Here is a 22872-nt window from a genome sequence, read left to right on the forward strand (position 1 = left end):
CGTCTCTGGTTTAGAGGTGAGTCTAGTGTGCAGAGATGATGGATAGGAGAGTCTAGGATTACCATCTGAAATGACATCCTATTGGAGGAGATGAGGAGAGTCTAGGACCACCATCTGAAATTACATCCTATTGGAGGAGATGAGGAGAGTCTAGGACCACCATCTGAAATTACATCCTATTGGAGGAGATGAGGAGAGTCTAGGACCACCATCTGAAATAGCAGTCTATTCTCTAGTCTAGATTGTACCCTACTTTTGGCCAGAACCCTGTTAGGTAATAGAGGAACAGGGTGCCATTTGGGACGACGACTAGTTTGAGTGGACGCAGAGAGAGACTCAGGGGTTTCATGTAGCTGACACACAGTGTTGAGTTTGGCTGTTCTCTCTACTGATCCACTGTGGTTAGTTTGGCTGTTCTCTCTACTGACCCACTGTGGTTCGTTTGGCTGTTCTCTCTACTGACCCACTGTGGTTAATTTGGCTGTTCTCTCTACTGACCCACTGTGGTTAATTTGGCTGTTCTCTCTACTGACCCACTGTGGTTAATTTGGCTGTTCTCTCTACTGACCCACTGTGGTTAGTTTGGCTGTTCTCTACTGACCCACTGTGGTTAGTTTGGCTGTTCTCTCTACTGACCCACTGTGGTTAGTTTGGCTGTTCTCTCTACTAAACCACTGTGGTTAGTTTGGCTGTTCTCTCTACTGATCCACTGTGGTTAGTTTGGCTGTTCTCTCTACTGGCCCACTGTGGTTAGTTTGGCAGTTCTCTCTACTGACCCACTGTGGTTAGTTTGGCTGTTCTTTCTACTGACCCACTGTGGTTCGTTTGGCTGTTCTCTCTACTGACCCACTGTGGTTCGTTTGGCTGTTCTCTCTACTGACCCACTGTGGTTAGTTTGGCTGTTCTCTCTACTGACCCACTGATTAGTTTGGCTGTTCTCTACTGACCCACTGTGGTTAGTTTGGCTGTTCTCTCTACTGACCCACTGTGGTTAGTTTGGCTGTTCTCTCTACTGATCCACTGTGGTTAGTTTGGCTGTTCTCTCTACTAATCCACTGTGGTTAGTTTGGCTGTTCTCTCTACTGACCCACTGTGGTTAGTTTGGCTGTTCTCTCTACTGACCCACTGTGGTTAGTTTGGCTGTTCTCTCTACTGACCCAATGTGGTTAGTTTGGCTGTTCTCTCTACTGACCCACTGTGGTTAGTTTGGCTGTTCTCTCTACTGACCCACTGTGGTTAGTTTGGCTGTTCTCTACCAATACTATGACCAGTCAAAAGGCGAATGATGTTGCAAGTTCCACAACTGTTCTACCAATGTTCCATTTGTATTTAACCTTTATTTAACTAGGCAAGTCATTTAAAGAACAAATTATTATTTACAATGACGGCCTACCCCGGACGACGCTGGGCCAATTGTGCGCCGCCCTGTGGGACTCCCAATCACGGCCGGATGTGATGCAGCCTGAAATCGAACCAGGTACTGCAGTGACGCCTCTTGCACTGAGATGCAGTGTGTTAGAACGCTTCGCCACTCAGGAGCCCAATGACGTTCCGTTGGGAGTTCCATAGTTGTTCTAATGATGTTCTGTCAGTTCCATAGCTGTTCCGTTTGCTAATCCATTGAAGTTCTGTCAATGTTCTATATTAGTTCCATTGAAGTTCTGTAGAAGTTCCGTAGCTAATCCATTGATTGTCACCTCAGCGGTTCCACAGAGGTTCTAGAACAGAGTATAACATCAACTGTTCCAACAGCACAGAGTGTCTCATAGTTCAGGTTGGGGTACAATATAACGGGGGTATAAATCTGAGTAAAGATTGTGCCTCGTGTACAGGGAAGGGCTGTGAAGAGGAGGTCCATCAGTGCAGGTCCAAAATTAGGAGTCCACTTTCTCCAGTTCCACAGTTCTATGGTACCGTTTACACCCTTTCTGAGCTGGGTCTCCCATGATGACCTACAGACCGATGACAGTCAACGTGGCCACCCCGGGGGGGGGTCAAAAGGCCACGTCTCCTCCAACAGATCAGGGGTCGAAGGTTGACATCAGAGAAGGGGAGGGGCTTTAGGGTGTAAACAGGTGTTTTCTGGGTATATAGAGAAGTTAGATAATGTCCAGTAAACATTAAATGGTGGTTTTGTTTTAGGGGTATGGGCCTGGTTAGGGGAGGAAAGAGGAGGCCATTTTGGAGAGGTGACTGGGCCGAGTGAAGAGAGGCACCACGGGAGGATGTGGGTGGGGCTGCGGAGAGCTAGTCCGGTCTGAAAATGGGGATCTTGGGTAGGAACTCTATCAGGATTACCTGAGGGGGGAGAGAGAGAGGTTATTCAAAGTGTGTGTGTGTGTGTGCATTACTCAAGTACTCCATCATGTGTGTGTGTGTGTGTGTGCATTACTCAAGTACTCCATCGTGTGTGTGTGTGTGTGTGTGCATTACTCAAGTACTCCATTGTGTGTGTGTGTGTGTGTGTTCTCACATATTCCATCATGTTGTTGGTTTCACACTTCCTCTTGCTCAGCCTCCAATGCAAACACAGCTGAGAGAGGGAAGGAAAGGGAGAGAGAGAGGGAAGGAAAGGGAGAGAGAGAGGGAGGGAGGGAGGGAGAGGGAGGAGGGAGAGGGAGGAGGGAGGGAGAGAGGGAGGGAGAGAGGGGCAAGGGAGAGAGGGGAGGGAGAGAGAAGGGAGAGAGAAAAGGGAGAGAGAAAGGGGAGAGAGAAAGGGGAGAGAGAGAGGGGAGAGAGAGAGAGAGGGAGAGAGAGAGAGGGAGAGAGAGGGAGGGAGAGAGAGAGGGAGAGAGAGGGAGGGAGAGAGAGAGAGGGAGAGAGAGAGGGAGAGAGAGAGGGGAGGGAGAGAGAGAGAGAGGGGGAGGGGGGAGAGAGAGAGGGGGAGGGGGGAGAGAGAGAGAGGGAGGGAGGGAGAGAGAGAAAGGGGAGGGAGAGAGGGGAGGGAGAGAGAGAGAGGGAGAGATCAGTCAAACTTAACTACCTCTCCCGGCCCTCATCCAACCCCTACACACCTTGTGGTACAGTCTGCTGTTCTCCCAATCCAACAGCTTCTCCATGGATCTCTGTGTCTGAGGAGGAGAGAGACAGGTAACCTTGAGTATGGTACGCAGAGGGATGGTCTGTGTGTATATGTCAGTGTGTGTATGTCAGTGTGTGTATCTCAGTGTGTGTGTGTGTCTCCCACCCTTTTGCTCAGACAGATGACGGGCCAGAGACTGAAGCCCAGTGTACAGCAGCAACAGAGACAGCCACACAGCAGCCAACGCACATTCACTGGCAGCGTCTTCTTCAGGCAGCCGTTAACACGGTTTATACTGGCCTTGAACTCCTCTGGCGCCACCTAGAGGACAGACAGGGGAAACACTCAAATCAGGTCATATACATTAAACAAGTAGGGAGAGTGAGCTTGTCTGAGGATGGAATCAAAACACACAAGATTCTGCTGGGGAGACCTGCACACTTTCAACGTCTCCAGGAAAGCTAGTTAGCTGTCCTGGGCGGGAGTCAATATTACCTGCTAATTAAACACATGACTATTACAAATAATTCAGGTGGATCTTTATATTTTAAAGTGGCAAATACAATACTACAAAGTTACAATACTGTAAAAGTGCCTTTTGCAAGGTATTCTCTCAGAGTCTGTCGCTAGCTGGAAATGCAGGGTTGCCAGGTATGGCAGTTGTTCCCAACAAGTGGCACCTCAACGCTACCCCAACACAAAAAAATATACAATCATAATTGATGCACACCTGGCAACCGCCCCTGATTATTTGCACTCGTTAAAACTCTGAGGGACACACGTCGAAAATGGCACATTTACAGAAAATGTGTGTACTTTCCATTACTTACCTTCCCTGTAAGTGCCGATGGGAACTCTGACTCAAACTTGTTACTGAGTCCAAACCTTCGGGGACAAGAACATGATAAGTAAATGCATTATTTGATGCACACAACAACTAGATAGCCTCATATCCCTTGAGTGACGTTCTATTTTAACTGTTTGACTAAATCACATATGGAAAGTATATTTAGTTAACCAGGAAGTTACGGTGTGTATATAGTCATTTTATGGTCCGAACTACATAAACTAGGTAATGTTAGCTTGTTAATAGTTATTGTTGCCATGCTAATAGGCTAGTTTCTTGGGCCCTGTTATCGTAAATACACCGACCTGATTACGTTAGCTTAGCTTTCCGCTAACAAGCTAGTTAATGCCGTAGTGTAACGTTCGTTATCTAGTTCGCGTTATTTTATGACAACTAACGGGTGCTTGGGTCTTTCCCCCCCGAGCCCTGCCGGTTTCTTACACAGTGACGTGGCCAGATCCTCGGACGACCACCGGGTCTGGAGCGTACTTTAACAGCTGTTCCTCCGCGGCCCTCTCCTCGTCCTCTTCCTCCTCCTCCTCCTCGTAGATCTCGTCGAAGTCCTCCATCATCGCACGACTCGGCCTCGCGTTTCCCCGGTGAGGCGCCGGGAGAGACACGGTGCCGTCGTTTGGGGAGTGGGTTCCTTCCCCCGGTTGAAAAACGATTTTAAAAAAGTCAGACAACAACCAAACAACAACTAACAACAAAAAAAACTCCGGCAACGACGAAAGCTCGCTAGCTAACTCTGGTTGTGGTCTCCAAAACAGAATATCAACATCCGCCGCAGTGCCCTGAAACCGGAAGGGGAGAGACGTTCTTTCGTCATAGATTCAGGAATTCCACAGAAAGTATTCTATGTTTGAAATGGCTTTCTATTCTACATATAAATATCTCAACATATTTATCCGACAGTAGCTAGTTATCGTATGTTCTTGGTTAAAGTATGTAGCTATTTGTAATTTATTTATGGTTGCAGTAAAGAACGGACATGTGATTCAGTTGAGATTATTAGGCCTACTTGTTACCAGGATGATCACACATGAGCTAAACCTATTCCTTCTGTCCATACCACTAAAGCTGTATCATATGAAACAACCGTATATAGGAAAGCAATTGTTGCCATTAGTTGTAGTTACTGAGCTATGTTGGCTTTTATGGCCTCCTGAGTGGCGCAGCGGTCTAAGGCATTGCAGTGGCGTCACTACAGACCCTGGTTCGTTCCCAGGCTGTAGGGCGAAGCACAATTGGCCCAGCATCGTCCGGGGTAGGAGAGTGTTTGTCCAGGGGGGTAGGCCGTAATTGTAAATAAGAATTTGTTCTTAACTGTCTTGCCTAGTTAAATAAAGAAAACATATGCATATTATTGATACCATTTGAAAGGAAACACTTTGAAGTTTGTGGAAATGTGAAATTAATATAGGAGAATATAACACATTAGATCAGGTAAAAGATAATACAAACCAAAAAACATGCGTTTTCTATTTTTTAAATTTTTTTAATCATTTTTGAAACCCAAAAGAAAGGCCATAGTCAGATAGTTCTAATTTAGATTTTGGCCACCAGGTGGCAGCAGTGGGAGTGCAAAGTTTCAGACTGATCCAGTGAAGCATTTCATTTACGACACAATATTTTGTAACAGGTCTGCCAGGAGTTTGCTCAAATGTGCCAAATTGGCCAATTGATACATTTTCAAGTACATAACTATAGAGAACATACAAAAATTATATGGTAATAAAACAATTCAAGTTTACACACCCCCAGGAATGTCATAAATGAAGGATAATTAGCTTCCCTACAGAAAAAAAACACTAACCTTCACACATCTAGATGGCCGAGCGGCGTGGTTGTGGGGCCAGAGACAGCAGGGGTTAAAACTGTAGAACCCAGTTCCTACATTTGAATATAAAAAATAGATTTTATCAAACAAAACCATGCTCCATTTTTATCTCGGAGATCCTCAGGATGACAAATCAGAGCAAGACTACTGAATTGTAAGTACATTATTTACCTTCAGAGGTGAATGTATCAAACCCAGTTGCCGTGATAAGTGTTTTGTTCTTGTGCACTCTCCTCAAACAATAGCATGGTATTTTTTTTTCACTGTAATAGCTACTGTAAATTGGACAGTGCGGTGGATTAACTAGAATTTAAGCTTTCTGCCCATATATAAGACATGTCAATGTCCCGGAAAGTTGGCTGTTACTTTCTTCATTCTAGTCCCATTAGGGCCAGTTTAGGACACTGATCCCATAGAGGTGAAATAAAAATGTGCATTTAAAAACGACGTTTCAATCCATACTGCTTATTGGTTTATCGACCCTAGGTTGGCAGGTTGCAACCATATAGATAGAGGACTTATCTTGTGCCATTATTGCTTCTGTGGCAGCACCATTGAGGCAATCTCATTTTTGTTTGTAGACTTTCTTCGCGATTGGCTGATCCATCCTGATGACGCGGTTGGACATGACTCCTACAGGGTCACCAGGAGGTGTCCGTTGATAATATTAATGCAGAAGGATTGTTACTCAATTATGAGGATATTTTTTTTTTCGTTACAGTATCCTTTACACACCTAGAGAGTTCTCCGTAGTCTTTGATGCTATTCCATCTGGAACTCTCATGTTATTTAGAGGTGTAGCCAGATTTCACCTTCTTGACCTGCCCTCCTTAATCCAGTTGACTCTCCAATAGGGAAAATATGTTTCTCCTTGTTCCCTCAGAACGGGATATTTTGAATCCATTCCTTATGTGGGGTGGCAGGGTTAGAGTGTAGAGGAGGTAGGGTAGCCTAGTGGTTAGAGTGTAGAGGTGGCAGGGTTGCCTAGTGGTTAGAGCGTTGGTCTAGTAACCGGAAGGTTGCAAGTTCAAACCACCCGAGCTACAAATCTGTCGTTCTGCCCCTGAACAGGCAGTTAACCCCACTGTTCCTAGGCCGTCATTGAAAATAAGAATTTGTTCTTAACTGACTTGCCAAGTTAAATAAAGGTAAATAAAAATGTCAACTTACTGGAATACATTTGTCAATAATGTCTGTTGGGGGGGGGGGGAAGTCTGGTTATTACCACACAAATACCTGCTTGTTTAACAAGAATGATCCATAAGTATGACCCTGTGAATCTGCAGAAACTATTTTTTTTAAATACATTAACATGAACTGTACTTTGTGTTGAGCATCGAGAAACAGTTGTGCGTTTATTATTGTGTTGTCTGTAAAGAAATGACAAGATATTCATTGTTTTTGATTTACTTTTGTTTTTTATGGGAGAATGTGCTGCTCCGTTTCCTTAACTATAATTTATATTTTATTTAACTAGGCAAGTCAGTTAAGAACAAATTCTTCTTTACAATGACGGCCTAGGAACAGTGGGTTAACTGCCTGTTCAGGGACAGAACGACAGATTTGTACCTTGTCAGCTCGGGGATTTGAACTTGCAACCTTCCGGTTACTAGTCCAACGCTCTAACCACTAGGCTACCCTGCCGCCCCTTAACTATAATAAGGAAAACCAATTTTACCTCAAATCTAATTATGCTAATATCATATACATAAATGTAAATTCACTAATAACAAACCACACTTCCATGTTTTCTATAAGAAATTCGAGCAGTACATTAAGACCATTCTACATTCTTCTGATAAGAAAGCCTTTAAAACAATCCATGAGTGTTTCTATTAAGTTCTTTGTATAATGTGTTGTACCCCCCCAGGCATATGTTATCATTGTCTGTTTGTATACTTCTTGTGTGTATACTGTTTTTTTTTCTGCAATAAAAAAAAAAAAACACAGGAGGTATCAGCCAATGAAGTGGAAAGGCCATTTGGCCAATAGAGGCCTCTTTATCATTCTCTGATTGACAGACACACAAAAAGACAACGTTATGCAATTTCAAAACCAATTGGGTTTATTGACATGTTTTCAAAAGACAGAATCAGACAAATGGGAGAATCTAATTTCCTTGATTCTTAGCAAGGAGGGGGGAGGCCCTAATTTAAAAAATATATTTAAGTAATTTCGCAGACGCTTATCGAGAGCAATTTACAGGAGCAATTGTGGTTAATTGCCTTGCTCAAGGGCACGTCGACTGATTATTCACAGAGTTGGTTCTGAGATCTGAACCAGCAACCTTTTGGTTACTGGCCCAACGCTCTTTACCCCTAGGCTACCTGCCTACCCCCTGACCTCCTCATCCAATGGGTTTTGAGGGGAGAGGACGTAAGGAATCAAGGAAATGCAATTGATATAATCCCATACATTCATAAATTGAGACGTAAATAATAGCAAAGCAACCACAAGGGGGTTGTGGGTATTGTAGTCCAATCAGCACTGTCAGTGATAACAGATGGAGAGACTCACTCCTCCAAGCTGTCTCCGTAGACGTTCTTCTTCCCTGCTAAAAGAAAGGAGAGGATGAAGGGATGATAAAACCCATTATTATTTCTGTAACGTTACACCCTAATGAACGTGACCCTATTGGCTCGATTATCAGCTGTTGTCAGACAAGTGGGTCTGAACTTCTCTTCCTCAGTAACGTGCAGCCAATCAGACTTCTCTTCCTCAGTAACGTGCAGCCAATCAGACTTCTCTTCCTCAGTAACGTGCAGCCAATCAGACTTCTCTTCCTCAGTAACATGCAGCCAATTCAAATTAGATGAAAAGCCGGAATGAGTATGACATACTGGCATTTAAAATATATTAATTATAAACTGGGTGGTTCGAGCCCTGAATTCTGATTGGCTGACAGCCGTAGTATATCAGACCGTCTTACCACGGGTATGACAAAAAATGTATTTTTACTGCTCTAATTACATTGGTAAGTAGTCTATAATAGCAATAAGGCACCTGGTGGGTTTGTGGTATATGGCCAATATACCACGGCTACGGGCTGTATCCAGGCACTCCGTGTTGTGTCGTGCATAAGAACAGCCCTTAGCCGTGGTATATTGGTCATATACCACACCCCCTCTGGCCTTATAGCTTAATTATAATAATACACATACTAGGAAACATTCTATTCTCGCACATACGACAAGGATCAGAACAAATGGCACACAGAAGCCTATAGGCTCTGGTCTAAAGTAGTGCACTATATAGGGAATAGGGTGCCATAGGGCTCTGGTCTAAAGTAGTGCCCTGTATAGGGAATAGGGTGCCATAGGGCTCTGGTCTAAAGTAGTGCCCTGTATAGGGAATAGTGTGCCATAGGGCTCTGGTCTAAAGTAGTGCACTATATAGGGAATAGGGTGCCATAGGGCTCTGGTCTAAAGTAGTGCCCTATATAGGGAATAGGGTGCCATAGGGCTCTGGTCTAAAGTAGTGCACTATATAGGGAATAGGGTGCCATAGGGCTCTGGTCTAAAGTAGTGCCCTATATAGGGAATAGGGTGCCATAGGGCTCTGGTCTAAAGTAGTGCACTATATAGGGAATAGTGTGCCATAGGGCTCTGGTCTAAAGTAGTGCACTATATAGGGAATAGGGTGCCATAGGGCTCTGGTCTAAAGTAGTGCCCTATATAGGGAATAGGGTGCCATAGGGCTCTGGTCTAAAGTAGTGCACTACATAGGGGATAGGGTGCCATTTGGCACACAACCACTGACTCACCGTCCTTCTTGTGGGCGGTCCTCCCTTGCCGGTCAGACTCTGGTTTGAGCAGCGTCTCAGCCTTCTGGGTAAGCGTGACCTCATAGGTTTCTCGGTTCTTGTTCCTTAGGTCCTCGTACATGATGGGCTTCCTCCTGGGCTCCTCGTCATCCAGGAACGACTGGGCTGGAGGGGGGCAGAGGTTTGAGGGTAAAGGTTAGAAGTCCTCGTACATGATGGGCTTCCTCCTGGGCTCCAGAGAACACAAGCAATTTTTATTTGACAAATTCAGGTAGGCCCATCCCAGTTTGCACAATTGCATTTTATGGATGGCAATCTGAACGCACAGAGATACCGTGACGAGATCCTGAGGCCCATTGTCGTGCCATTCATCCGCCACCTATCACCTCATGTTTCAGCATGATAATGACACTCCCCATGGCACAAAGATCTGTAAACAATTCTTAGAAGCTGCACATGTCCCAGTTCCACGACCTGCGTACACCAGACATTGGAGCATGTTTAGAATGCTCTGGAAAGACCCGTGTACGACAGTGTGTTGCAGCTCCCGCCAACTTCCAGCAACTTTGCACAGCCATTGAAGAGGCAAATGGTGGTCACACCAGATAGTGAGTGGTTTTCTGATCCAAACCCCTACTTTAAAAATATATATATATATATTTTTAAAGATATCTGTATTCCCAGCATTTCGCTACACTCGCATTAACATCTGCTAACCATGTGTATGTGACAAATAAAATTTGATTTGATTTTGATTTGTGAAACCCATAGATTAATATATATATATATATATATATATTTAAGGTATCTGTATTCCCAGTCCTGTGAAACCCATAGATTAGGGCCTAATGAATATATATCAATTGACTGATTTCCTTATATGAACTGTAATTCAGAAATTGTTGCATGTTGCGTTTAAAAAATAAAAAAAAATTGTTGTTCAGTGTAGATAGATATCGACTTGGAAAATAACCTGTTTTAACATGGACATTGTCATTGAGGACTTCCACCATTTTGAAGTAGTCAACGGAGCGGGGACTTCCTATGGGTAAGTTAAAGGAAAGAGAACACCATTCCATCCAGGTCATGAGGAGGGATCAGCCAATGAATGATCTACTTGTGAAAAAAACATTCCATAATGTCGGGGCGGCCGGTGCGGCAGGGTAGCCTAGTGGTTAGAGCGTTGGACTAGTAACCGGAAGGTTGTGAGTTCAAACCCCCGAGCTGACAAGGTACAAATCTGTCGTTCTGCCCCTGAACAGGCAGTTAACCCACTGTTCCCAGGCCGTCATTGAAAATAAGAATTTGTTCTTAACTGACTTGCCTGGTTAAATAAAGGTAAAAAAAAAAAAACTCCAGGGGGCAGTAAATCACCTACCTTGACTTTATTCCTGTTCAGACAACACCCTCCAGGGGGCAGTAAATCACCTACCTAGACTTTGTTCCTGTTCAGACAATCACCTACCTAGACTTTATTCCTGTTCAGACAACACCCTCCAGGGGGCAGTAAATCACCGACCTTGACTTTATTGCTGTTCAGACAACACCCTCCAGGGGGGCAGTAAATCACCAACCTTGACTTTATTCCTGTTCAGACAACACCCTCCAGGGTGTGGAGGGGGGGGGGGGGGGGTCAGACTGAGGTTAAATCAGGCAGTTATAACTAGGAGGGTACCGTTGGAGGGTTGTCATGGTTAACAACTGTAGTTAGGTTACTACTTGCTGCCACGGTTACCTGGCATGTTGTAGTCCATGTCTGCAGCGGTGCGGCTGGTCTGTGCCGCGTTGGGGGCGTCACCGTATCCATAGTCTCTGGCGTTGGGTGGGACCTGACACACACAATCAAAACGGGAACACTTTACACAGAACACTGACTGGAGATCAGGTTGGACACGGACTGATGATGTAAAACTGAGCCAGTGACGGCCTCGGATGCAGTTGTGGTCAGACTGCAAGTGTTGTTGCAGAAGCTCATCCTACATCCAGGACAACACTCCTCGGTACCAGACGGATGCAGCTACTACAACACTAGACTGAGACCGTGTTGACCACTCTGTCTATCAGCGACTACAACACTAGACTGAGACCGTGTTGACCACTCTGTCTCCCAGCTACTACAACACTAGACTGAGACCGTGTTGACCACTCTGTCTCCCAGCTACTACAACACTAGACTGAGACCGTGTTGACCACTCTGTCTATCAGCGACTACAACACTAGACTGAGACCGTGTTGACCACTCTGTCTCCCAGCTACTACAACACTAGACTGAGACCGTGTTGACCACTCTGTCTCCCAGCTACTACAACACTAGACTGAGACTGTGTTGACCACTCTGTCTATCAGCGACTACAACACTAGACTGAGACCGTGTTGACCACTCTGTCTCCCAGCTACTACAACACTAGACTGAGACCGTGTTGACCACTCTGTCTACCAGCTACTACAACACTGGACTGAGACCGTGTTGACCACTCTGTCTACCAGCGACTACAACACTAGACTGAGACCGTGTTGACCACTCTGTCTACCAGCTACTACAACACTGGACTGAGACCATGTTGACCACTCTGTCTACCAGCGACTACAACACTAGACTGAGACCGTGTTGACCACTCTGTCTACCAGCTACTACAACACTGGACTGAGACCGTGTTGACCACTCTGTCTACCAGCGACTACAACACTAGACTGAGACCGTGTTGACCACTCTGTCTACCAGCTACTACAACACTGGACTGAGACCGTGTTGACCACTCTGTCTACCAGCGACTACAACACTGGACTGAGACCGTGTTGACCACTCTGTCTACCAGCGACTACAACACTAGACTGAGACCGTGTTGACCACTCTGTCTACCAGCTACTACAACACTGGACTGAGACCGTGTTGACCACTCTGTCTACCAGCTACTACAACACTGGACTGAGACCGTGTTGACCACTCTGTCTACCAGCTACTACAACACTGGACTGAGACCGTGTTGACCACTCTGTCTCCCAGCGACTACAACACTAGACTGAGACCATGTTGACCACTCTGTCTACCAGCGACTACAACACTGGACTGAGACCGTGTTGACCACTCTGTCTACCAGCGACTACAACACTAGACTGAGACTGTGTTGACCACTCTGTCTATCAGCGACTACAACACTAGACTGAGACCGTGTTGACCACTCTGTCTCCCAGCTACTACAACACTAGACTGAGACCGTGTTGACCACTCTGTCTACCAGCTACTACAACACTGGACTGAGACCGTGTTGACCACTCTGTCTACCAGCGACTACAACACTAGACTGAGACCGTGTTGACCACTCTGTCTACCAGCTACTACAACACTGGACTGAGACCGTGTTGACCACTCTGTCTACCAGCGACTACAACACTAGACTGAGACCGTGTTGACCACTCTGTCTACCAGCTACTACAACACTGGACTGAGACCGTGTTGACCACTCTGTCTCCCAGCTACTACAACACTAGACTGAGACCGTGTTGACCACTCTGTCTACCAGCTACTACAACACTGGACTGAGACCGTGTTGACCACTCTGTCTCCCAGCTACTACAACACTAGACTGAGACCGTGTTGACCACTCTGTCTACCAGCTACTACAACACTGGACTGAGACCGTGTTGACCACTCTGTCTACCAGCGACTACAACACTAGACTGAGACCGTGTTGACCACTCTGTCTACCAGCTACTACAACACTGGACTGAGACCGTGTTGACCACTCTGTCTACCAGCGACTACAACACTAGACTGAGACCGTGTTGACCACTCTGTCTACCAGCTACTACAACACTGGACTGAGACCGTGTTGACCACTCTGTCTACCAGCGACTACAACACTGGACTGAGACCGTGTTGACCACTCTGTCTACCAGCGACTACAACACTAGACTGAGACCGTGTTGACCACTCTGTCTACCAGCTACTACAACACTGGACTGAGACCGTGTTGACCACTCTGTCTACCAGCTACTACAACACTGGACTGAGACCGTGTTGACCACTCTGTCTACCAGCTACTACAACACTGGACTGAGACCGTGTTGACCACTCTGTCTCCCAGCGACTACAACACTAGACTGAGACCATGTTGACCACTCTGTCTACCAGCGACTACAACACTGGACTGAGACCGTGTTGACCACTCTGTCTACCAGCGACTACAACACTGGACTGAGACCGTGTTGACCACTCTGTCTACCAGCGACTACAACACTAGACTGAGACTGTGTTGACCACTCTGTCTCTCAGCTACTACAACACTAGACTGTGTTGACCACTCTGTCTCCCAGCTACTACAACACTAGACTGAGACCGTGTTGACCACTCTGTCTCCCAGCTACTACAACACTAGACTGAGACTGTGTTGACCACTCTGTCTCTCAGCTACTACAACACTAGACTGTGTTGACCACTCTGTCTCCCAGCTACTACAACACTAGACTGAGACCGTGTTGACCACTCTGTCTCCCAGCTACTACAACACTAGACTGAGACCGTGTTGACCACTCTGTCTCCCAGCTACTACAACACTAGACTGTGTTGACCACTCTGTCTCCCAGCTACTACAACACTAGACTGTGTTGACCACTCTGTCTCCCAGCTACTACAACACTAGACTGTGTTGACCACTCTGTCTCCCAGCTACTACAACACTATCCTGGACTGGACTTTCGGTTACTAGTCCAACACACTAGGCTACCTGCCACCCCACATCCATTAACAGTCTTGTGTAACAGGAAGCTGGTTTGATGATGATGATGTCTTTTCCTGTGTGTCAAATACACCAGATATTGTTGTCGTATGGAGAGAACAGGGGGGGGCAGAGAGAACAGGGGGGGGGCAGAGAGAACAGGGGGGGCCAGAGAGAACAGGGGGACCAGGGCGAGGTGACGATAACTATGGCAGAGGAGTTGTCTAGGTACTGCTCTGTTTCAGCTGTCGTGGGCAGCCTAGCTGTTTGGAGAAGGAGGTGCTTCCTGTACTGTTGGTTGCTATGCATACAGGGAACTTTGAAATGTTTGGATCCATTTTTTTATGTACATTTGATGAGTGGATTTAAAGAAAGTATTTAAATGTGTGTGTGTGTGTGTGTGTGTGTACCTGGCTCTGGGGGTCAGAGGCCTGGAACATGGGGTCAAAGGTCACCTGGTCGGGGTCACTCATCTCTGACTGGGGGCCCTGAGACGACCTGAGAGAGAAGAGGAGAGTGAGTGAGTCAGCGAATATATATATGTGTGTGTGTGTGTGTGTGTGTGTGTGTTACTGACTGTGCGTTGGGTCTAGTCCTCTGTCTCAGTGCTTCTCCCAGAGGGGAGTGCTCCAGCCTCTTGAACTTCTCCTGACAGTGTTTCATGTACGACATCTTCCCTGCCAGGTAGCCACACAGCCCCGCAACTGGGGACACACACCTGTATTACAATCTCATAATAACAATGCATACACAAACATCTGTGTTCAGTGAACTCACAGGCCACTTTAGGGAGAGATCCAAACCTGGACGACAACGTCAGAGCTCCTAAAACACAGGAAGGAACACAGGAGAGTCAGTCTTGATGTCATCAGGGTTAAGACAGGAAGGAACACAGGAGAGTCAGTCTTGATGTCATCAGGGTTAAGACGGGAAGGAACACAGGAGAGTCGGTCTTGATGTCACTAGTCCAATTCATGGTAGAAAAGGTAAGTGTCGACCAGGTGGGTTGCAGACAATCAAAAAAATGTATAGGTGTGATACATCTGCAGACCTCTGCAGAAAACACCTCCATCTTTTTGGCTGTCGTCTCTGCACGTTCATCTTGGACGCCACGTGTCATTAAGGTATCTCTAACCGGAAGCTACTATTCTATATCAGAGTATTGAGATGCTCTCCTAGATCATACACTATCATCTTGGACGCCACTTGTCATTAAGGTATCTCTAACATGAAGCTACTATTCTATATCAGAGTATTGAGATGCTCTCCTAGATCATACACTATCGTACACTAAGATATAGTGATGATGGGTGGTGGGAGGTGGACCTACCTCTATGGATGAGGCCTTGAGTGACAAGCATGCTGACCACTGAGAAGGGCACGGCTGTAGGAAGGGAGGGGAGAAACGAGGTTAGAATCACGTGTGCACCAATACCTGTACATAGAAGGAATGATATATTGAGCATGAACCTGACTCGTGTAAAACACAGACTTCCGTTAAAAATATAGACTCCTGTCAAATCTATTGCTATTTTGCTAGTCTTGTGTTACCCATGGTAACTTACATCTGTACCAGAAACTCTCCTGGTTGCATTCTCTGAAGATCCTCCTCTCATCTTCTGTGGGGATGTAATCCATTCCTACAGGACTCTATATATATACACACACACACACACACACACAGGTTAGCTGTCCCAAAAACGAACCTTGATTGATTTTATCAATACATATCCATTGAAGTAACCGGTTTGTGTTTTTTGTTGTTGTCAAGAATTCGAGTGCCTAGAAAACGTTAGCTAGTTAGCCTCCAGCTTGCTAGTAGCAGTAAGCATGTTCAATGACTGCAAGTGACAGATGAGGCTAGCTAGGGAACAGTAGCTTAGTTAGTGGAGCAGTTTACTGTTGCGTGTTTACCTGTGCTTCGCCCTGTCGCTCATCTGTGAATCCCGTAGACATTGGTGTCATATTGTAAAACTATGTCGGTCAACTTTGTCTTTCAGAGCATGTATAGCAACAACTGGCACAGACACACTCCCCGTATAGATTTTGTAAATGGCGGGTACAAATTCATAGCATGTATAGCAAAAAACGTGCACAGACACACTCCCCGTATTTGATTTCGTAAATATTTGGTTACAATGTCATTGCATGGAGCGAAGCTGACCCGGAAGTAGTAGTAGCCATGGAACGGGAAGTTTGACGAGGACTTTTATTTTGAATGTTTTTCTTAGCAGTAAAATCGCATTCAAAGAGGAACAACATTATACGAGGAAATGTATTCCAGCTCTTTTTTTTCTGAATCAATTTATCGAATTAACCCCAATGCGTGTGGTATATGGCCAAAATACCACGGCTAATGGCTGTTATCATGCACGACAAAAACCTCGCATGTTTTTGGTCTGATCATAGATTATCATTTAGATTGCTGCTGTCTGCTGCTATGATACAAACCACACGACGAGGACGTTTGCTATCAATGTGCATTATTATCTCACAAGGGGGCAAGAGGCAGAGCTAAAGATGAAACGCTAATGCATATTCTGATTGATTGATAGCAAATGTAGCTGCCCACACACAAACACACACACACACACCTCGGCGCACTCCGATCACGGGTATAATTATGTCAATATACAGATACAATTACAAATACGAGTATGGCCATGTCACTGTACATAGATCTTTCTATTGTGTTATTGACTCCGTTTGTTGATGTGTAACTCTCTGTTGTTGTTTTTGTCGTATTGCTTAGCTTTATTCTTGACCAGGTCGCAGTTTGAAAATGAGAACTTGTTCCCAACTAGCCTACCTGCTGAAATAAAACAATTAATTAAAAACCACCCATTGTAGCTAATACCGTGTTTTGTTGCTGATGAAGTAGTAGGCTACTGTTTCTCCACCCTGTGGTCGATGGTGGAATCATATTTTACTGAGAGCAGAAAACAAGCGTGATGAAACCATTCCTACAACGTCTGGAACGCTACAAAACACCAGAAATAAGTGGTGTCTTTCGGTTGGCTGTGTGCACGAATGTGATTTCAGCATTTTGGTACATCGCCTACTTGTGTGTAACCAGACGGACATTTAGAGAAAATATTCAATGTGTATGTATATAAGTTCTACCGTATTGCATGATGGGAAAATAGTCGGTCCGTGATATAATATACTAAAACAAAATGTATTGCTTTTTTCTTCGCCTTGTCCGCAACTGTATTCGTAAACATTATTAAACCTTGTTCAATATGATGTGGTATTATCAGTAGTAGGAGTGGTAACCGTGAGTCAAACACCTTTGTCCTGGAAGGAGTAGTCCTCTACCAACGTGTACAACTCATACTTACCTGGCAAGGGAGACACCGTGATCACGAAGGCGGTTCACCCAGGGCGAGGCTCAGCCATTGCACTCCGGCTGTGCTGACCCCTGCGAATTTCTCAAATGTGGAAATCTCGATTGCATAATTTCTGGTAGTGGGGGACTGCGTTCGCGCTCTCCCCTGATCTTAATGTTAAAAATAATGTTGGAACTGTGTTAAACTCGGAGTTCTATTGGGTTCCGTGTTGAGAAGGAGATTTGTCAGTATTTCCATTTTTTTTTCTTATCAGATGAATGACTGAGCCCTCAGAGATACATTTTGTCTTCTGATAACCCGGATGTGTGTGATATGTTATTGTAGCACTGGTGATTATGCCTGTCATGTCCTGATAATGTCAAGGAAAAGGCCTACTTGTGAATGGATCATTTTGTGCCCTCAGGACGTCATCTGGTTTGAGGTATTTTATTTGTGAGATTATTAAATCCTTTATAGGACAGTTTGTAATTTAAGACCACAATAAACAGGCTGCATCACATCCGGCCGTGATTGGGAGTGCCGTAGGGCGGCGCACCATTGGCCCAGCGTCGTCCGGGTTTGGACGGGGTTCGGCCGTCATTGTAAATAAGAATTTGTTCTTAACTGACTTGCAATATGTATTGACAACAATAGATTACTGCACATTGTAACATAATGATCAACATTAAGAGGGAGGAAACTGATGAAAATGGATTGAATGTAATCACATTAGCTTTGAACGTGTGCCTAAAGTTGAAAGGTCCAGAATACAGATATAGACCTTGGTCTGCTTTGATTTTATATCGTCTAAAATGGTAACCGGTCTATATCACCAAGGCTCATCAACTTTGTATATTGTATCCAACTCTCATTTCGTTTTCAAACTTATTTTTTGTGTCATTGTAAGTGTGTTTGTATTGTGTTTTTAAATTGTCAAATAAATCTTTCTACCTAAGTGATCCTTAAGGTGGGGCGATGGTGTCATCAGCCACTTCACAGTCGAGAAGTGAGAGTTGTAATGACTATACAAAGTTAATGAGCCTTGGTGATATAGATGGATTTATTCATATTCTCAGCAGTCAAGTACCTATCCAGTTCACACCCAAAGACAGCTGACAGAGGTTTTCGGTGTAACCACTGAGTTGAGGTGCAACATTTACTCTGGACCCAAATAAGATGGATTCTGTTGTTCCAAGATGCAGATCCATTCCACAGACATGTCCCTGGTCAACCATTACCATGCCACAGACATTTCCCTGGTCAACCATTACCATATCACAGACATTTCCCTGGTCAACCATTACCAAATCACAGAAATTTCCCTGGTCAACCAACACCATTCCACAGACATGTCCCTGGTCAATCATTACCATGCCACAGACATGTTCCTGGTCCACTTATTTCCTGATGAAGTCAGTCAAAACAGAGATGTCAGTGGAGTGGGTCTTTCTAAAATCTGACTGTAGTTCTGATAAGAGTATTCTAGCCAATATATTCATCCATCTATTCATAAATGGCTTTTTACAGCACCTTAGACTGCACACTTAGAAATAGATACAGGTCTGTTTTGCTGTCCTTCTTGTGGATAGGGGTCACTCTAACGTTGGCCATATACAACAAACCTCAGAGGGGCATTATTGCTATTACAAACTGGTTACCAACTAAATTAGAACCATCTGCATTCAGGGCTCAAACCACCCAGTTTATAATTTATAATAGATCACCTGTCTGAAAAGTACGACAAGTCGTAGTAAGTAGCCTATTCAATTGGCCCAGCGTTGTCCAGGTTTGGCCAGTGTAGGCCGTCATTGTAAATAAAAAATGTGTTGCCAAGTTAAATAAATCGGACTTGCCTAGTTAAATAAAGCTTAAATAAAGATAAATAAATAAAAACTGGAGGTCAAAACAACCACTCAGTCAAGCTATTTTTGACTGTGATTTCAGTACGTGCATGTTGTCTGCATCAATATGTGTAACACTTACTGTTATTAAGAGAAACGTTTCTCCCACGTCCTATTACCACATAAAGAACATTGGGTTCATTGTTAACGTCTCTGTTACTGTAGCTACTCGAGTAGTCAGACAAAACGAGGATCGTAACTGATATGGGCAATTTTCTGGATACGATTATGATCCAGGTCTTTTTTTGTAATAATCTGTGATCGAAATAAACTTATTTCTTTCTTCTTTGGGTGCCAGCAAGATTCTCTCAATCATGTGCGTGATTTAAAATCAATCTCCTGGCTAGTTTGTATGTCTGTAAAGAGGAGGGCGGGGCTGTAGGTTGATCCTGCTGCTCTGATTGGATAGAGTGAAGCTGTAGTTCTTCCTCCGCTGGCTTCATCATTTCATCCAATCTCTTTTCCTGGCGTGTTTCTGGTCTGATCATAGTGTTATCATTCAGATTTCTGCTACCTGCTACTGTGACAAATTACAAATACGAGTATGGCCCTGTCAGCACACCCAGAGTAGCTACTACTGTGTCTTGTTGATGATGAAGTAGTAGGCTACTGTATCTCCTCCATATCTGTGGGTCGTATGCCACCCTGTGGTCGATGGTGGAATCATATTTTACTGAGAGCAGAAAACAAGCGTGATGAAACTATTCCTACAACGTCTGGAACGCTACAAAACACCAGAAATAAATGGTGTCTTTCGGTTGGCTGTGTGCACGAATGTGATTTCAGCATTTTGGTACATCGCCTACTTGTGTGTTACCAGACCAACATTTAGACCAAAAATGCAATGTATTTAGAATTTCTACCGTGTTGCTTGATGGGAAAATAGTCGGTCCGTGATATAATATAGTAAAACAAAATGTATTGCTTTTTTCTTCGCCTTGTCCGCAACTGTATTCGTAAACGTCATTAAACCCTGTTCAATATGATGTGGTATTATCAGTAGTAGAAGTGGTAACCGTGAGTCAAACACCTTTGTCCTGGAAGGTGTACTCCTCTACCAACGTGTACAACTCATACTTACCTGGCAAGGGAGACACCGTGATCACGAAGGCGGTTCACCCAGGGCGAGGCTCAGCCATTGCACTCCGGCTGTGCTGACCCCTGCGAATTTCTCAAATGTGGAAATCTCGATTGCATAATTTCTGGTAGTGGGGGACTGCGTTCGCGCTCTCCCCTGATCTTGATGTTAAAAATAATTTAGGGACATATTTATTAATTCGATGTGTTTTAACTCGCTCTTCTATTGAGTGTCGTGTTGAGAAGGACATTTGTCAACATTGACATGTTCTTATCAGATGAGTGGCTATAGAATGTAGGGTCTGTTTGTTTGTAAGTCAACTAAGGCCTCAGAGATACATTTTGTCTTCTGATAACCCGGATGTGTGTGATATGTTATTGTAGCACTGGTGATTATGCCTGTCATGTCCTGATAATGTCAAGGAAAAGGCCTACTTGTGAATGGATCATTTTGTGCCCTCAGGACGTCATCTGGTTTGAGGTATTTTATTTGTGAGATTATTAAATCCTTTATAGGACAGTTTGTAATTTAAGACCACAATAAACAGGCTGCATCACATCCGGCCGTGATTGGGAGTGCCGTAGGGCGGCGCACCATTGGCCCAGCGTCGTCCGGGTTTGGACGGGGTTCGGCCGTCATTGTAAATAAGAATTTGTTCTTAACTGACTTGCAATATGTATTGACAACAATAGATTACTGCACATTGTAACATAATGATCAACATTAAGAGGGAGGAAACTGATGAAAATGGATTGAATGTAATCACATTAGCTTTGAACGTGTGCCTAAAGTTGAAAGGTCCAGAATACAGATATAGACCTTGGTCTGCTTTGATTTTATATCGTCTAAAATGGTAACCGGTCTATATCACCAAGGCTCATCAACTTTGTATATTGTATCCAACTCTCATTTCGTTTTCAAACTTATTTTTTGTGTCATTGTAAGTGTGTTTGTATTGTGTTTTTAAATTGTCAAATAAATCTTTCTACCTAAGTGATCCTTAAGGTGGGGCGATGGTGTCATCAGCCACTTCACAGTCGAGAAGTGAGAGTTGTAATGACTATACAAAGTTAATGAGCCTTGGTGATATAGATGGATTTATTCATATTCTCAGCAGTCAAGTACCTATCCAGTTCACACCCAAAGACAGCTGACAGAGGTTTTCGGTGTAACCACTGAGTTGAGGTGCAACATTTACTCTGGACCCAAATAAGATGGATTCTGTTGTTCCAAGATGCAGATCCATTCCACAGACATGTCCCTGGTCAACCATTACCATGCCACAGACATTTCCCTGGTCAACCATTACCATATCACAGACATTTCCCTGGTCAACCATTACCAAATCACAGAAATTTCCCTGGTCAACCAACACCATTCCACAGACATGTCCCTGGTCAATCATTACCATGCCACAGACATGTTCCTGGTCCACTTATTTCCTGATGAAGTCAGTCAAAACAGAGATGTCAGTGGAGTGGGTCTTTCTAAAATCTGACTGTAGTTCTGATAAGAGTATTCTAGCCAATATATTCATCCATCTATTCATAAATGGCTTTTTACAGCACCTTAGACTGCACACTTAGAAATAGATACAGGTCTGTTTTGCTGTCCTTCTTGTGGATAGGGGTCACTCTAACGTTGGCCATATACAACAAACCTCAGAGGGGCATTATTGCTATTACAAACTGGTTACCAACTAAATTAGAACCATCTGCATTCAGGGCTCAAACCACCCAGTTTATAATTTATAATAGATCACCTGTCTGAAAAGTACGACAAGTCGTAGTAAGTAGCCTATTCAATTGGCCCAGCGTTGTCCAGGTTTGGCCAGTGTAGGCCGTCATTGTAAATAAAAAATGTGTTGCCAAGTTAAATAAATCGGACTTGCCTAGTTAAATAAAGCTTAAATAAAGATAAATAAATAAAAACTGGAGGTCAAAACAACCACTCAGTCAAGCTATTTTTGACTGTGATTTCAGTACGTGCATGTTGTCTGCATCAATATGTGTAACACTTACTGTTATTAAGAGAAACGTTTCTCCCACGTCCTATTACCACATAAAGAACATTGGGTTCATTGTTAACGTCTCTGTTACTGTAGCTACTCGAGTAGTCAGACAAAACGAGGATCGTAACTGATATGGGCAATTTTCTGGATACGATTATGATCCAGGTCTTTTTTTGTAATAATCTGTGATCGAAATAAACTTATTTCTTTCTTCTTTGGGTGCCAGCAAGATTCTCTCAATCATGTGCGTGATTTAAAATCAATCTCCTGGCTAGTTTGTATGTCTGTAAAGAGGAGGGCGGGGCTGTAGGTTGATCCTGCTGCTCTGATTGGATAGAGTGAAGCTGTAGTTCTTCCTCCGCTGGC

The 22872-nt window shown here is 44.3% G+C and overlaps 2 protein-coding genes and 2 non-coding genes across 7 annotated transcripts; 2 read left to right on the top strand and 2 right to left on the bottom strand.

Moving 5' to 3' along the window:
• Window positions 1–1317: 1317 nt before the first annotated feature.
• Window positions 1318–4691, bottom strand: LOC110512943 (cysteine-rich hydrophobic domain-containing protein 2). Its single transcript, XM_036934277.2, has 6 exons — window positions 4311–4691; window positions 3853–3907; window positions 3188–3343; window positions 3015–3071; window positions 2474–2533; window positions 1318–2298 (listed from the first exon to the last, which is right to left on the bottom strand). The coding sequence occupies exons 1-6, from the start codon at window positions 4439–4441 to the stop codon at window positions 2248–2250; spliced, it is 510 nt and encodes a 169-aa protein (XP_036790172.2). The 5' UTR covers window positions 4442–4691; the 3' UTR covers window positions 1318–2247.
• Window positions 4692–7751: 3060 nt separating this feature from the next.
• Window positions 7752–17627, bottom strand: LOC118936837 (OCIA domain-containing protein 1). Of its 4 annotated transcripts, none has more exons than XM_090209913.1 (9): window positions 17529–17627; window positions 15753–15837; window positions 15518–15571; window positions 14965–15012; window positions 14765–14891; window positions 14598–14685; window positions 11208–11301; window positions 9473–9637; window positions 7752–8260 (listed from the first exon to the last, which is right to left on the bottom strand). In XM_090209913.1, the coding sequence occupies exons 2-9, from the start codon at window positions 15823–15825 to the stop codon at window positions 8223–8225; spliced, it is 687 nt and encodes a 228-aa protein (XP_090066039.1). In that variant the 5' UTR covers window positions 15826–15837; window positions 17529–17627; the 3' UTR covers window positions 7752–8222. The 4 variants fall into 4 exon arrangements, with proteins under 4 accessions (XP_090066039.1, XP_090066038.1, XP_036790170.2 ...); XM_090209912.1 differs by having other exon boundaries at window positions 7752–8263; XM_036934275.2 differs by lacking the exon at window positions 17529–17627 and adding an exon at window positions 16102–17166 and having other exon boundaries at window positions 7752–8263.
• LOC118937062 (U1 spliceosomal RNA) lies at window positions 17521–17684 on the top strand. Its single transcript, XR_005034460.1, has one exon. It is a non-coding gene; the product is annotated as a U1 spliceosomal RNA (small nuclear RNA).
• A 2806-nt stretch (window positions 17685–20490) lies between these two features.
• LOC118937116 (U1 spliceosomal RNA) lies at window positions 20491–20654 on the top strand. The gene has a single exon (XR_005034510.1). It is a non-coding gene; the product is annotated as a U1 spliceosomal RNA (small nuclear RNA).
• Window positions 20655–22872: the final 2218 nt, after the last annotated feature.

This window comes from Oncorhynchus mykiss, chromosome 19, assembly GCF_057628025.1.
Source record: "Oncorhynchus mykiss isolate SJ-2025 chromosome 19, ASM5762802v1, whole genome shotgun sequence".
Taxonomy (NCBI): domain Eukaryota; kingdom Metazoa; phylum Chordata; class Actinopteri; order Salmoniformes; family Salmonidae; genus Oncorhynchus; species Oncorhynchus mykiss.